Source organism: Macaca thibetana, chromosome 7 (genome assembly GCF_024542745.1).
Source record: "Macaca thibetana thibetana isolate TM-01 chromosome 7, ASM2454274v1, whole genome shotgun sequence".
NCBI lineage: Eukaryota > Metazoa > Chordata > Mammalia > Primates > Cercopithecidae > Macaca > Macaca thibetana.
This window is the reverse complement of record NC_065584.1, coordinates 136,233,440-136,248,054: the sequence shown is the minus strand read 5'-3', so window position 1 is coordinate 136,248,054 and position 14,615 is coordinate 136,233,440. Positions and strand designations below refer to the sequence as shown.

At 39.9% G+C, this 14,615-nt stretch overlaps 1 protein-coding gene and 1 non-coding gene across 3 annotated transcripts in view; both read right to left on the bottom strand.

Annotated features, from left to right (window-relative positions):
* Positions 1 to 3,732: 3,732 nt before the first annotated feature.
* TMOD3 (tropomodulin 3) overlaps positions 3,733 to 14,615 on the bottom strand; it is an 80,268-nt gene continuing 69,385 nt past the window's right edge. For both annotated transcript variants that reach the window (XM_050797942.1, XM_050797943.1), the window contains 2 exons: positions 13,566 to 13,710; positions 3,733 to 7,051 (listed from right to left, as the gene is read on the bottom strand). In XM_050797942.1, coding sequence (XP_050653899.1) covers positions 7,017 to 7,051; positions 13,566 to 13,710 — 180 coding nt within the window. In that variant the 3' untranslated portion in view covers positions 3,733 to 7,016. The remainder of the gene's footprint in view (positions 7,052 to 13,565; positions 13,711 to 14,615) is intronic.
* On the bottom strand, positions 8,514 to 8,615 carry LOC126960166 (U6 spliceosomal RNA). The gene has a single exon (XR_007727757.1). It is a non-coding gene; the product is annotated as a U6 spliceosomal RNA (small nuclear RNA).

The window sequence follows — 14,615 nt, the reverse complement described above, 5'->3', positions numbered from 1 at the left end:
CCTGATTTCATTTGACAATGAATGATACTCAAATGATTGTTACAAAGGTAATTTTCAAGCTTTTAAATGTAACTAAAACCAAATATAATAATTCATCCAAAAAACTGAAAAAAAAAAATTTGAAATTACAAAAATTTTTATGTTATACGTGTATATACATTTGAAAAAACAATTCTTAAATGGATTGATCTAAAAATTTGAAACCACTGAATCAAAAGCTTATCTTTCTGAGTACAGGTGAAATTTAAACTTCTAAAAACTGCTATATACACCCATCAAGAAGCACCAATAATTCATTCTTAAACCTTACTCTCTGAATGTATAGACTATAATATTTGAAACATTTTAGGCCAATTAATTGCTTTGCATCAATTAAGACATACTGAGTGTAGAAAAGGGAGTAAAACTTCATATATGTAGACTCTAAGAGGTGTCTGATTGTCTTAAGAATGTAATAACTTGGGCTGGGCACGGTGGCTCACACCTGTAATGCCAGCACTTTGGGAGGCTGAGGTGGCTGGATTAAGAGGTCAGGAGTTCGAGACCAGCCTGGCCACGATGGTGAAACTCCATCTCTACTGAAAATACAAAAGTTAGCTGGGCATGGTGGTGGGTGCCTGTAGTCCCAGCTACCCAGGAGGCTGAGGCAGGAGAATCGCTTGAACCAAGGAAGCGGAGGTTGCAGTGATCCGAGATTGCACCACTGCACTCCAGCCTGGGCGACAAGAGTAAAACTCCATCTTAAAAAAAAAAAAAAGAATGTAATAACTTGTTACAGCTATATTAACAAAACACTGCTGGTGGTGTTTCTTAATACATATATTTTTTGGAGATGGAGTCTCACTCTGTCACCCAGGCTGGAGTGCAATGGTGCAATCTCGGCTCACTGCAACCTCCACCTCCCGGGTTCAAGTGATTCTTCTGCCTCAGGCTCCCTAGTAGCTGGAATTACAGATGCACACCACCATGCCGAACTAATTTTTTGTATTTTTAGTAGAGATGGGGTTTCGCCACGTTGGCCAGGCTGGTCTTGAACTCCTGACCTCAAGTGATCTTCCCACCTCGGCCTCCAAAGTGCTGGGATTACAGGTGTGAGCGACTGCACCTGGCCATTACAATCTATTTTTATCTAGCCTTTAGAGCAGGTGTCCTAAGTGAAAGACAAAAACAACAACAAAAAAACTGCTGGGTTTTTTTTTTTTTTTTTTTTTGGAGACAGTCTCACTCTATTACCCAGGCTGGAATGCCGTCACATGATCAAAGCTCACTGCAGCTTCAACCTCCCAGGCTCAAGCAGTTCTCCCACTTTAGACTCCTAAGTAGCTGGCAGTACAGGTGTCTGGCTAATTTTTAAATTTTTTGTAAAGATGGGGTCTTGCTATGTTATCCAGGATGGTCTCAAACTCCTGGGCTCAAGTAATCCTCCCTGCTTGGTCTCCCAAAGTACTAGGAGTACAGCTCTTTTTTTTTTTTTTTTTTTTTTTTTTCCCTTGAGATAGAGTTTCACTCCCATTGCCCAGGCTGGAGTGCAGCGGCATGATCTCATCTTATTGCAACCTCCACCTCCCAGGCTCAAGCACTTCTGCCGCCTCAGTCTTCTAAGTAGATGTGACTACAGGCATGCACCACCACACCCAGATAATTTTTGTACTTTTTGTAGAGATGGGGTTTTGCCATGTTACCCAGGTTGGTCTCAAACTCCTGAGCTCAAGTGATCCGTCGGCCTCGGCTTTCCAAAGTGCTAGGATTACAGGCATAAGACAGTGCTTGGCCAAAATTCTTCATGTGTTAATGAAGGCTTTCCAAAATACTTAGTTATGGCTTACAATAGTTTACTTAGCCATGTCTTTTTTCTAGGTTGACCTTTCTGAACAATCAGACTGCAAGACAGGGCTTAAAATTAATAAAATATATTATGTTTTATTATAAAATTTCTAATTCATTCATTTTTTATAGGGAAGAACTTATAGAACTGAATTATAGTGGAGAAAAATCAATACAGGTTGAGTATCCCTTATCCAAAATGCTGGGACCATAAGTGTTTCAGATTTCAAATTATTTTGGATTTTGTAATACAGGGCATTACACAAGTTCAGCATCCCTAATCTGAAAATCTGAAATTCTAAATGCCCCAATAAGCATTTCCTTTGAGCACTATGTTAGTACTCAAAAAGTTTTCAATTAGGGATGTTCAATCTGTAGATCTAAGAAAGAATGACCAAATTAAAATATAAGCATAAAGGCCGGGCACGGTGGCTCAAGCCTGTAATCCCAGCACTTTGGGAGGCCAAGACGGGTGGATCACGAGGTCAGGAGATCGTAGACCATCCTGGCTAACACGGTGAAACCCCGTCTCTACTAAAAAATACAAAAAACTAGCCGGGCGTGGTGGGGGGGTGCCTGTAGTCCCAGCTACTCGGGAGGCTGAGGCAGGAGAATGGCGTGAACCCGGGAGGCGGAGCTTCCAGTGGGCTGAGATTCGGCCGCTGCATTCCAGCCTGGGCGACAGAGCAAGACTCTGTCTCAAAAAAAAAAAAAAAAAAAAAGAGTAAGTCTGGGTGTGGTGGCTCAAGCCTGTAATCCCAGCACTTTGGGAGGCTGAGGTGGGCGGATAACCTGAGGTCAGTTTGAGACCAGCCCCACCAACATGGTGAAACCCCATCTCTACTAAAAATACAAAAAATTATCCAGGCGTGGTGACGGACGCCTGTAATCCCAGCTACTTGGGAGGCTGAGGCAGGAGAATCACTTGTACCTGGGAGGTGGAAGTTGCAGTGAGCTGAGATTGCACCACTGCACTCCAGCCTGGGCAACAGAGTGAGACTCAGTCTCAAAAAAGAATATAGAAGTCTTTGCCTCTGAATACTATTTTCTCAATTTAAAAATAATGAGTGAAGAGTTTCTTTGCTTTGTTGGTAAGCAAGTCTTAGGGCAAGAAATATCCAGAAACATTAATCATCAGTGAAGGAAAGGGTAATTTTACAGACACTTAGACCCCAAGAACTCACGGCCCTTAACGGAGAGCAGCAACCCGAGTTGTCTCTAGTGCATCCATATGTTTGCTTCTCTTGGGTGCCATGGGTCAATACATTCGAAGTGCAATAGCACTGTAGAATGAGTGAAGTTGGGCAGTACTAAACTTGCAAAGAATGGAAGTGACTAAGGACTCCAGAGAAAGCATGATCCTTGCATCTGCTGAGAGGTAAACAACGGTTCCTGGTTTTATAGGGAAAAAGTGAGGCAACCCTGGGAACACAGACCCTAAATAAGATTTTATAAAACTCCATAAAGGCTGTCATCTTATTTTAAAGACAGCAAAAGTTAGATATAATGTACAACATGATATGAGTAACATTTTATCAAAACTTTTTTTTTTTTTTTTGAGATGGAGTTTCACTCCTGTTGCCCAGGCTGGAGTGCAATGGTGTGACCTTGGCTCACCACAACCTCCGCCTCCCAGGTTCAAGGAATTCTCCTGCCTCAGCCTCCCGAGTAGCTGAGATAACAGGCGTGTGCCACCACGCCTGGCTAATTTTGCATTTTTAGTAGAGACAGGGTTTCTCCATGTTGGTCAAGCTGGTCTCGAACTCCTGACCTCAGGTGATCCGCCCGCCTTGGCCTCCCAAAGTCTAGGATTACAGGCATGAGCCACCGCGCCCAGCCCCAAACATTTTTAAAAATAATTCTTATTATGTCATGGAATCCTCTTTTTAAATGAAAACACAACAGATACTTGGTCAACTGGAAAACAATTTATAAAGGTCTATTTACATGTAACTTCTCCAGAGTGCATCTCTTATACAAAGCAAGGATGTGGGTTATTTCATTCAAATAACATGAAGTCGCAATTAAATGACCAAACTAACGCTCCTCGAAGTCTCTAACCATCTGCTAATTTATTTAATACAAAAATGCTTATTTGGTCTTTTAATGACAAGCAACCTTTGAAAGTTTATTTCACCTATTCTTGAGACTTCTACTAGGCTTTAGCTATAAGAATATAGCACCAAAATCCATTTTAATAGTATTAATATTTGCCACTAATATTGAGTTTTTAATACATACAATTTCATGTAGGAATATTGGGAAAATTCAGACAAATATGAGTATAACATTTTATAAAATGGGTAATAAAAAGCTTTTTTAAAAATAGCAATTTAAAAACACAAAGAATATTCTTTTACAGAACCAGATAAGCTGGTTAGACTACAAAACCTAAGGTCTCAGAAAACCTTTGGCTTAAAAATTAAGATTACTGCAAAACCCTAATCTATTTATTACAAAATTTTAGAGCAATTTAGAAATACTGAAAGTTACTAAGAGGTGCCAGATTTTTAAAGATTGAAGTAAACACGATTTTTCTCCCTTATACTTTTGGAAAGATTTTCTATATTCAATTGGATGAATGTTCATATTTAATGTTACTTATGAAGAAATCCTTTCTTTCAGTTATACAATGAACTATTATAATGCAGAATTGAAATGGTACAAGCAAAATACTCAACTTCATGCTTCGATAAACAATAAAGGAAAAAGATTACCCATAGGTATGAGGCAAAATTATAGGTAGAGTCCCACTTACCTATATTAAAAAAAAAACCAAAAAACTTAAGGGATGAAGGGGGTACTAGTTATCAACTGATTGACTTACAGAACAATGCAAACGAGGATGCCTGACTGAAAGTCTAGGTGACCAATTCTTTCTGGTAGCCTGAGATGCCTGCTCCATGCCTGACTCTCAATCTTGCTGGAACTGTGCAGTCTCTACAAAACCAAATACAATCAAAAAGCTGCATATGGGCGTGGGGAGGGGAAGAGGGGTGAAGAAGAGAGGGAGGGAGAGAAATAGGGAAACAGAGAAAGTTGGAAGGGAGAGGGATGGAGGAAGGGAGGCAACAAAGCAAGCAGGTGAGCCTTGCTAACTTAGAAAAATATCAGTGGCCTTTAACTGACAGGGAATAGTGCAAGTTAATCTTTGGCCCCTATAAAACACTGGATACTGATATAACAAAACAAAACAAGACAAAACCAAAAAAAGAAACCGAAGACACATACCACAGTTCTTATGAGGGAAGCTTAGTCTATTAAGAAGGCTTATTAGCAGAGCACACAAGAAGCTGCCTTGCTTGTTAGATAAACTGTCCAGCCCAAGCCAAAGTAGCAGACGTATTGCAATTCAATTTCAAAAAGTATTTTTGTTTTTGGGTTTTTTTTTTTTTTGAGACAGAGTCTTGTTCTGTCGCCCAGACAGCAGTGCAGTGGTACGATCTCGGCTCACTCCAACCTCTATCTCCCAGGTTCAAGTGATTCTCCTGCCTCAGCCTCCCGAGTAGCTGGGATTACAGGTGTGCACCACCACACCCAGCTAATTTTTTGATTTTTAGTAGGACAGGGTTTCACTAAAACATGTTGGCCAGGCTGGTCTCGAACTCTTGACCTTAAGTGATCCACCCACTTTGGCTTCCCAAAGTGCTGGGATTCCAGGCATGAGCCACTGTGCCCAGCCCAAAAAGTTAAAAAAAAATTAATAATGATTAGCTACCTTGCCTCCCTCAGAAATGAGATTTTTTCCCTTCAGAAACATCTCTGTAAATGATACAGCCAGGCCTGAATTTTGAGGCCAGGGTTACCTCAGATTCCATTCCTCCCTGTTTTCTGCAGCTGTAAATGCCTCTGCCATCTCCTGCTCCAGGGGCTGCCCTGAGACAGAACATGAACACAAGTCCAGATCCTCTTCCCACCAGCATCAGCTCTGCAGTCTCAAATCAGTCTCCCAATCACAGTACTCTAGTTCAATTGTTCACTTAAATACTTTGAGCAAGAAAGACTGCTTTTATTATAGAAATGACTTTTATAAATATGGACAAAAGTATAAGATGAAAGGAAGCATATACTAAAAATTAGATTTATGAAGAATGGCAGTTTTCCTTCTTGGCTGGAAGATCTGTAGCAGTGATTAAATACTGTATGCAATTCTGCACTGCAAATAGGAACTTCTTGATACTGTGTAACACCAAGTAATTTACATACATGCTAGCTTCCAGTTGACTTACAGTAACCATCAGTTTAAACAACTGTTTTGCAAGTGCCTCATACTGGAACTCTATCATATTTATTCTCTTTGATTTCATTGTTTAACAGTTTTCTTTTTTCTCTTACCCTAAATAATTAAGAGTTGGCTGTATACCTTTTTTTTGGGGGGGGGGGGGGCGGTGAAAACAGCTTTTATTTTTTACTATTAGCTTTCACAAAAATTTAATAATGCTCACTTTATTAAAATGAAACACTGGAATGAACTTAGACCTCACTATACTTTTAAACAAAGTATGTAACCTAGCAAAGCTGATGACTTTGTTTTAAGAAAACCTGGGTGTTGCTGTGTCTCATCAGACAAGTGCAGTAACCTGGAATGCACAAATGACCACCTCTCTCCCTGGAGACCTGCTTTAGCTCCAACACAGATGACCAGATTTTGAGTCAACTGTTTTAAAATTCTGGCATTTTGTTCTCTTCATAGAGAAAAATCACACCCTTGCAAAGTTCATGTATTTTAAAAATTTTTTAAAAATTTAGAAAAGTCTCCAGGTCATGGAGTGAAGAAAATACTGAAGTGTTTTATGTCTAAATGAAGCAATAACAATTCTGATACCAGCAATATCCCTTTTGATTTAAAAAAGATTGGTCCTCACAATGTTCAAATTATTCTACACAAATGACCTGTGAAATTTTTTACAACTGTATTTTTTTGCTCAAGAGTCATCATAAATCATTTGATTAAACTAAATTAAAATTGATTTCAGCAGAAAGTAGAAATGTTTCAGAATATAAAATATCACATTACTGATTTTACAATTTGAAACTGATAACAACTTAAACTATAAAAAAAAAAAATGCATATCACTAAAAAAATTTTTCCAGTCTTTTCCCTTCTACCCAGGAAAATTTTACATCTGGTGTCACCAACATGAACCTTTGGTGATCTTCTGAAGTCTTCCAAAGATTACACCTTGGCAGACTTACTGGTGATCTCCTTCAACTCGTCTCTTGCGCACTATGAGAAAAATAAAAGAAACTATGTTAGAAATCCCTATTAGTTTTTACAATGGTAACTTGCTTATAACAAGCAAGTTTCTGCGTAAGTTATAAGTTCTACAAAATTGAAACGTCCATTTCCAGTTCACATGACCATTAATTAAAAAAAACAAAAACAAAAACCAAACCTACTTCCCATCATTCACCACTGTCATTTACTTGTTGAGAACCGAGGGGCTTCAAAACAAGAACTACATGCCCTAAGCTCAATGACTCATAGCTGTGCTTACATAGCAGCAGCACTAGAAATCTAAATGGTCAGCAATTATCTACAAGTCATTTGTTTTTATTTTTAACTTTGTAATTTATTTTATTAATAAAATAGAGATTAGGTCTCACTATTTTGCCCAGGCTGGTCTCAGACTCCTGGGTTCAAGTATCTGCCCGCCTCAGCATCCCAAAGTGCTGGGATTACAGGTGTGAGCCACTGCGCCTAGCCCAAGTCATTTGTTTATTGAAAAAGTACATACTCAGGTTTAAAAAAACAGCTAGTAAATTAGTGTGTTAAATTTTGAAGTGACATTCGGGCAGCTGGGGTTAGAACATATTAAAAGTAGCTATTTGCATGCTCTCCTGATTAGACACTACAATGTATTTCCTTAGGCTGTAAAAGAATATACCAAAAACATTTTTGTCATTTTTATAGGTAAGTGATTTGCTACTGCTTTCTGAATTTTCCTTCTCTTGCTTCCTGTAAAATAAACCAGTTCAGGGTCTGATAAAACAACAAATGCAAAGTAATGAAAATCTCAGACCCTGGTAATATGGCGCAGTCACTTCTGACTACCATAAACTTTGGCTGCCTAAGTGGCCAACTCACTCAGCTTATGCAGCAAAGAACGGTACATGTATGTATCTGAGACTACCAGCCTCTTCCTGGACTGGTGATGCCAAACTACTCAGGGGTGTTCTCTAGTAGCAGAACAAGGTCTTCAACTTCAAATCTTGCTACCTGCACTCTCACCTATCAGCCACTAGACAGCATTCACTGACTGCCACCAATTCAGGACTCTCAGCACTGTGGCCAGCTCCTAGAGAGGACAAAAACCACAGGTTCCAGAGTTGGTGACAAATAGAGTGAATCATGGCTCTGTCACTTCTGTAGTATGTATTTTGGCCTAAATTGGCTGTTTGACAGAGGAACTAGAAGCCAACAGGTGTACCTGGTGTCCTGGCCAGGCCATAGACACTCCACTCTTGTGCTACTCTGACTGCTGGCTTCTGTTTGTCAGCCTTTAATAGATAAGACCACACGTTCAGATGACGTATATAAAATCTTGTTCAGCCATAGGCTGGGTGCTCGCTTGAAAATAAAACCAGAAGGACTAAAGTATCAGGTTCCCACAAACATTTTTATACTTATCTAATTAAGTTTGCCCGACTCTAAGTTTATTTTAATTTATTTTTTGCCAGAACTCAATAAAAATAGGGATTGCTTCATGAATGTGTGTGTCATCCTTGCAAGGGGCCATGCTCATCTTCTCTGTATCATTCCAATTTTAGTGTATGTGCTGTCAAAGCAAGCAACTGACTCTAATTTTAATCCATGCTAACAAGGACAAGTTTCATGTGTTCACTGAAGTATTAAAAAAAAATTAAATGGAGACTTGAGCTCTCAAATATCAAATCATGTATATAGATCTCTGAAAAATATAAAATGTCTGAAAGGCAAACTTCAGATAATTCTTTAGGGTAGAACATTTCAAAGAAAATTTTGAATTGCAGCAGGGTTTGGATGTTATTGGCATACCACTTCAGATGCTAAAATGCATGCTATAAAAAAGGACAGAGTGCAGCAAACAAAAAAAGGTCTACAAAATGGAATATGTAGTTAGCTACTGCAAAGATAGTAATGTGAGACTCAAAGGTAAATAGAATATTGCATGTATACCATAGAACCTCTTTGCTGTTACAGCTGTGACACTTCTTAGCTGGAGAGATGGAGAGTAGGTAGAATTATTTCAATGAATAGCTGAGACTAAGAAAACAATGAGAGGGAACGATGTTACCAAAATCAGAACTCAAAGATCTGATAAAGCCCCCTCTACAAGGTGAAAAAGAACTATATGCCCAGGAGATTCTGCACAAGTTTCAAGTATTGTTCTTTGATTATCTCTTTTGTGTTAGCACATATCAGGCTGCTGAGACCAGTATGTCAGAAAACATGGTCTTCAGACTTTCCATCTTTATCTTCTAGGCAGAGGTCAGAGTATACAGCTGAAAAAAAGTTAAGCTGAGCGGGAGAATGAGAAACTGCTGCCACTGTGTGTACAACAGAGGACAGTGGGGCAACGGGCCATTTCTGCCTCCTCTTTCTCACCTGGTGCTCACCTGTTACCTTCCAGCAATTCCTCAGCTCATCCTCTAGATGGCAGGCTTATAAATGTTGCCCTGTTAACAATTTTTTGGATCTGGTCCAACTTCTTTCCAAAACACACTCCACTGATAAAAGTTGTCAATACGTCATCATTAGTTAATTGCGAATGTCCTAACTAACCTCATTTTCTTTTTTTTTTTTTTTTTTTTTTTTTGAGACGGAGTCTCGCTCTGTCGCCCGGGCTGGAGTGCAGTGGCCGGATCTCAGCTCACTGCAAGCTCCGCCTCCCGGGTTTACGCCATTCTCCTGCCTCAGCCTCCCAAGTAGCTGGGACTACAGGCGCCCGCCACCTCGCCCGGCTAGTTTTTTGTATTTTTTAGTAGAGACGGGGTTTCACCGTGTTAGCCAGGATGGTCTCGATCTCCTGACCTCGTGATCCGCCCGTCTCGGCCTCCCAAAGTGCTGGGATTACAGGCTTGAGCCACCGCGCCCGGCCACTAACCTCATTTTCTAACTCTAAAAGCAATAAGGGCAGTTTTTTTTTTTTTAAGTATCTTAATCATGTATTCAGTGTTCTCTAATGGCTCTCAAACGCTTCCTGCATAAAATCCAAATAAATCCAAGTTCTTTAACCATGTAATTTTGGTGTATTCTACCAACACTGCCTCTTAAATCTGCTGATATCACCTTTTTTTTTTTTTTTAAGACAAAAGTCTCACCCTGTCGTCCAGGCTGGAGTGCAGTGGTGCAATCTCGGCTCACTGCAACCTCTGCCTCCTGGGTTCAAGCAATTCTCATGCCTCAGCCCCCTCAGTAGCTAGGATTACAGGCACCTGCCACCACACCTGGCTAATTTTTTATTTTTAGTTTCACCACATTGGCCAGGGTGGTCTCAAACTCCTGACCTCAGGTGATCTACCCATCTGGGTCTCTCAAAGTGCTTGGATTACAGGCGTGAGCCACCGCACCCAGCCTTGATCTGCTGATATCACTTTGTAAATACTAGCTTTAAACAACAAGTACTTATTGAAAGTTTATTCTGGAGCCAGCCTCATGATAGTCAGTTCTTAAAATCCACAGGCTGTCATCAGCACATAAATAACTTGCTTGCTCTCAAATTTGAACTTTTATCTATAATTGCCCTGTCCAGGAATGTGTTTATTGTCATTTCATGCCTGAGACCCACGTCTGAAAATGTAGTTTGGATCAGAATGAAACAGTGTAAGTGGGAGTCTACAGAGTTCCCAGCACAAAGCTGCTTGCTTTCTCTCGATTCTGCTTTGGATCAGAACACAGCTTCTTCAACATGGCCTTTAATTCCTCTATAACACCCCACTGTGCACAGCTATTCAATTGCTCAGTGCCAACATAAAGCAGTCTAGGAAGTGGTTTTCATTTGCCCCCCCATCTTGCATTTGCCCAAATCTCCCTCAATCTAACACTGGACATTTCTTTTCTTACAGAAATGCAGGCAAAGTGCCTACCAAAACAGGCTTCACAAAAAAGCACAACTGCTGAAGCCTTGCAAAGGTCAGCACCCCTGCCATGACATTTATGGGCATTCACTGTACTGCCCCCGGAGGGCCAGTTGCTGGAATCACCTGCCTCCTGGAGGGAGGTAAGTAACAGCTGGTTGGGGCTTGTTAAGTTAGTTTCCAAGGAGAGGAAAAATGGAGGATACTTCTGGCTTAGTTTATGGCCATTTAGGTACCAGAAAATTGTAACTTTGAGAGAGTTCAAATTCTACCACTTATTTATTCACTTAATCCAGTTTTCTTAAGTACCTATTGTGTGTCAGGCATGGTTTTAAGAGAGTTGGGATTCAATAGTTGGACATGGCCCTGCCAACAACATAGTCCCTGCCCTCAAAAAGCATATAGTATTTGGAAATAAGACTATTACATATAATTAATTTTCTGAGTAAAAGGCAATTTAAAAAATAGGACAAATGCTGTGTTAAGTAGAAGACATACGGGGCACACCTGCTTAAGATGTGTAACAATGATGAACTCAGAAACTCAAATATCCACTCAACACTGGAGAAACAAGCCAGGGTTTCTGAGTGTGAAATGACTTCAACCCAAATCTCATCATAGACTAAATCAGAACCTCTAAGGAAATTCGCTCTGTCACTTTTCTGTAGTGTGTTTTTTGGCAAGTCAGTTAACTTCTTTGAGCCTCAACTTATCCTGCATAACAGGAGAACAACAGTATCAGTACCTCGTGGCTGTGTAGTGCACTAATGAGAACATAGTAAACATTCAACAGAGCACTTGGCTTCACTATCCATCAAAGTAGGGTTATGTGATGGTCGTGAGGCCCTGGTCAACCAACTTTTTGGGGTGAAGAAAGTCATTTTAAGCCAATAATGTATGTGTTTTTAAACCTCTCCAATTATTTATGAAGTCCAGCTAGAACTTTATGAAGTTCTCTTAAAACATTGCTCTAAGAAGCAAAATTAAATGCCTGAAGGAAAAAATAGAAGCTAACTAGTGAACCAATACTAAAACAATTAGCATGACTTTGCAAACTACATTTGGAATCAACAATACACCAAAACACACCAATTTTCTATTTTCAAAAGCAAGCAGCTAACATCTCCTCTGGGAAACCATAGTGATACAAAGGACAGAAAGAGTTTGAGCTAATATTTTCCACAGTGATCTGGAATAAAGAAATGAAGTGCTATTTTTTTCCTGCTCCAGAAACTTTTACAGAATGCAAACTCAAATATGGCTGAAGCTTAAGAGAATGGCAACACTTTGAAATGTCACTCCTTTTGAGAAGTCTTGTTTTACTTCTTTTCTAAAAGGCATCTTTAAAAATACTTCAATGGCAAACATCCTAGTTTAAAAGAATCAACTTTTGGAAACATGTAGAAATAAAATTCTAAGCACCATATTCTTTAATTCAGCCTTGGCTGGAAAGTCTATTTCAAATAGAAGCCACAAGCCTCAAGCAATTAAATAGGAACCACAGGAGAATGAGAGATTACTGACCTAGATGTATGCAGTGAGAAGAGAGTTCCACAACAGTCCTGTTAGAAAGATGAGCAAACACCTACACACCGGACTGTAAAACCTGGGTGAGGGCCCAGGTGCGGTGGCTCACGCCTGTAATCCCAGCACTTTGGGAGGCCAAGGTGGGCGGATGGTGAGGTCAAGAGATCGAGACCATCCTGGCCAACACAGTGAAACCCCATCTCTACTAAAAATACAAAAACTGGCTGGGCATAGTGGCTCACGCCTGTAATTCCAGCACTTTGGGAGGCCGAGGTGGGTGAATCACAAGGTCAGGAGATCGAGACCATCCTGGCTAACATGATGAAACCCCGTCTCTACCAAAAATACAAAAAAAAATGAGCTGGGCGTGGTGGCAGGCGCCTGTAGTCCCAGCTACTTGGGAGGCTAAGGCAGGAGAATGGCGTGAACCCGGGAGCTTGCAGTGAGCCGAGATCATGCCACTGCACTCCAGCCTGAGCAACTGAGCAAGATTCTGTCTCAAAAAAAAAACCAAAAAAAACCAACAAACAAAAAAAACCACCCAAAAATTAGCTGGGCATGGTGGTGCACACCTGTAGTCTCAGCTACTTGGGAGGCTGAGGGAGGAGAACCGCTTGAACCCCAGAGGCAGAGGTTGCAGTGAGCCGAGATGGCACCACTGCACTCCAGCCTGGCAACAGAGTGAGGCTCTGTCTCACAACAACAACGACAAAAAACCTGGGTGAGAAATATAATTATTCTCTATTTTATATATTTCTATATTCCATATTCTATCATATAAAACTGAATTTCTACCGGGTCTATTTGATTAAAAGGGCAAAAAACTTTCCTTTAATGTTGAAATCTTTGTTTCAATAGTTCCAAGGACTGATTTGTAACTGAGAACAAATTGTTTGTTGTAGAAAACTGGTTACTTACAACTACGAAATATGCTTGTCACAGGAAGCTGACTTTACCCATTGACCCAATCATCACAACACCCTCACTTTAATTGAACTAGAATTCAATCGGTATAAAAAGGACCATGTAGATTTTAGAAACAAAGGCCAAATAACTTCTTTGTTAGAATTTATTCTTAAGAGGAAAAGAAGTTCCCTCAATACATTAGCTTATGATAGAACCCAGAAACTCGATCGATACTGTCTATGTCTTACCTAAGTCATTGTTTTTTGTTATAGCATTAGCTGCCCTGGTTCGTGGTCCCTGCTGTGTAAACTGATATCCAAATTTAAGGATATTTGTATTTTCCTCAAGCATCTTGGCCATTTCCAATTCTACAGCTGTCCCCAACTGCTGCCTCTGGAATAATTAGAAAAAAAAGAACAATATTAATAAACTAGATCAAAATACTTTTCTAGGTAAATTAAGACATTCAGGCACATGCTGATTCTTTGATCTCTTTAAAAAATGTTCCCAATTCCTACAACATATACATAGTTCAGTAGTTCCAAGGGCTGATTTGTAACTGAGAACAAACTGCTTGTTGTAGAAAACTGGTCACTTAAAGCTAAGAAATGTTTGTCACAGGAAGCTGATTTCACCCACTGACCCCATCATCACCACAGCCTCACTGGAACTTTACACACGCACACACACAAAATAAACTTTTTAAAGTTCAGTAATATGATCATACAGACATCAAAAAAGTGTGGATTACTACAATGAGATATACTTCATACCCACTAGGATAAGTATAATAAAAAAGATAGATAATAACAAGTGTTGGCAAGAATGTGGAAAAATGAGGACATTGCAGGGAGGAATGTAAAATAGTACAGCTACTGTGGAAAACTGTTTGGCTGCTGCTCAAAAAGTTAAACATAGAATTACCATGTGACCCAGCAATTACACTCCTAGCTATATAGAGAAATGAAAATCTATGTCCATGTAAGAGTTTGTAATGAATGTTCATAGCAGTATTATTTCTAGTGGCCCATACGTGGACACACCCCAAATGGAATAGAATATTATTCAGTCATAAAAGAATGAGGTACTGATGTATGCTACAATACAGATGAACCTCCAGAACATTATGCTAGGTGAAAGAAGCCAGTCACAAAAAGATCACATATTGTTTGATTCCCCAGATACAAGCTGTCCAGAATAGGCAAATCCTAAGAAACAGAAAGTGGATGAGTGATTGCCAGAGCCTGGTGAGAGGGGTGAATGGGGAGTGACTGCTAAAGGGTATGGGGTTTCTTTGT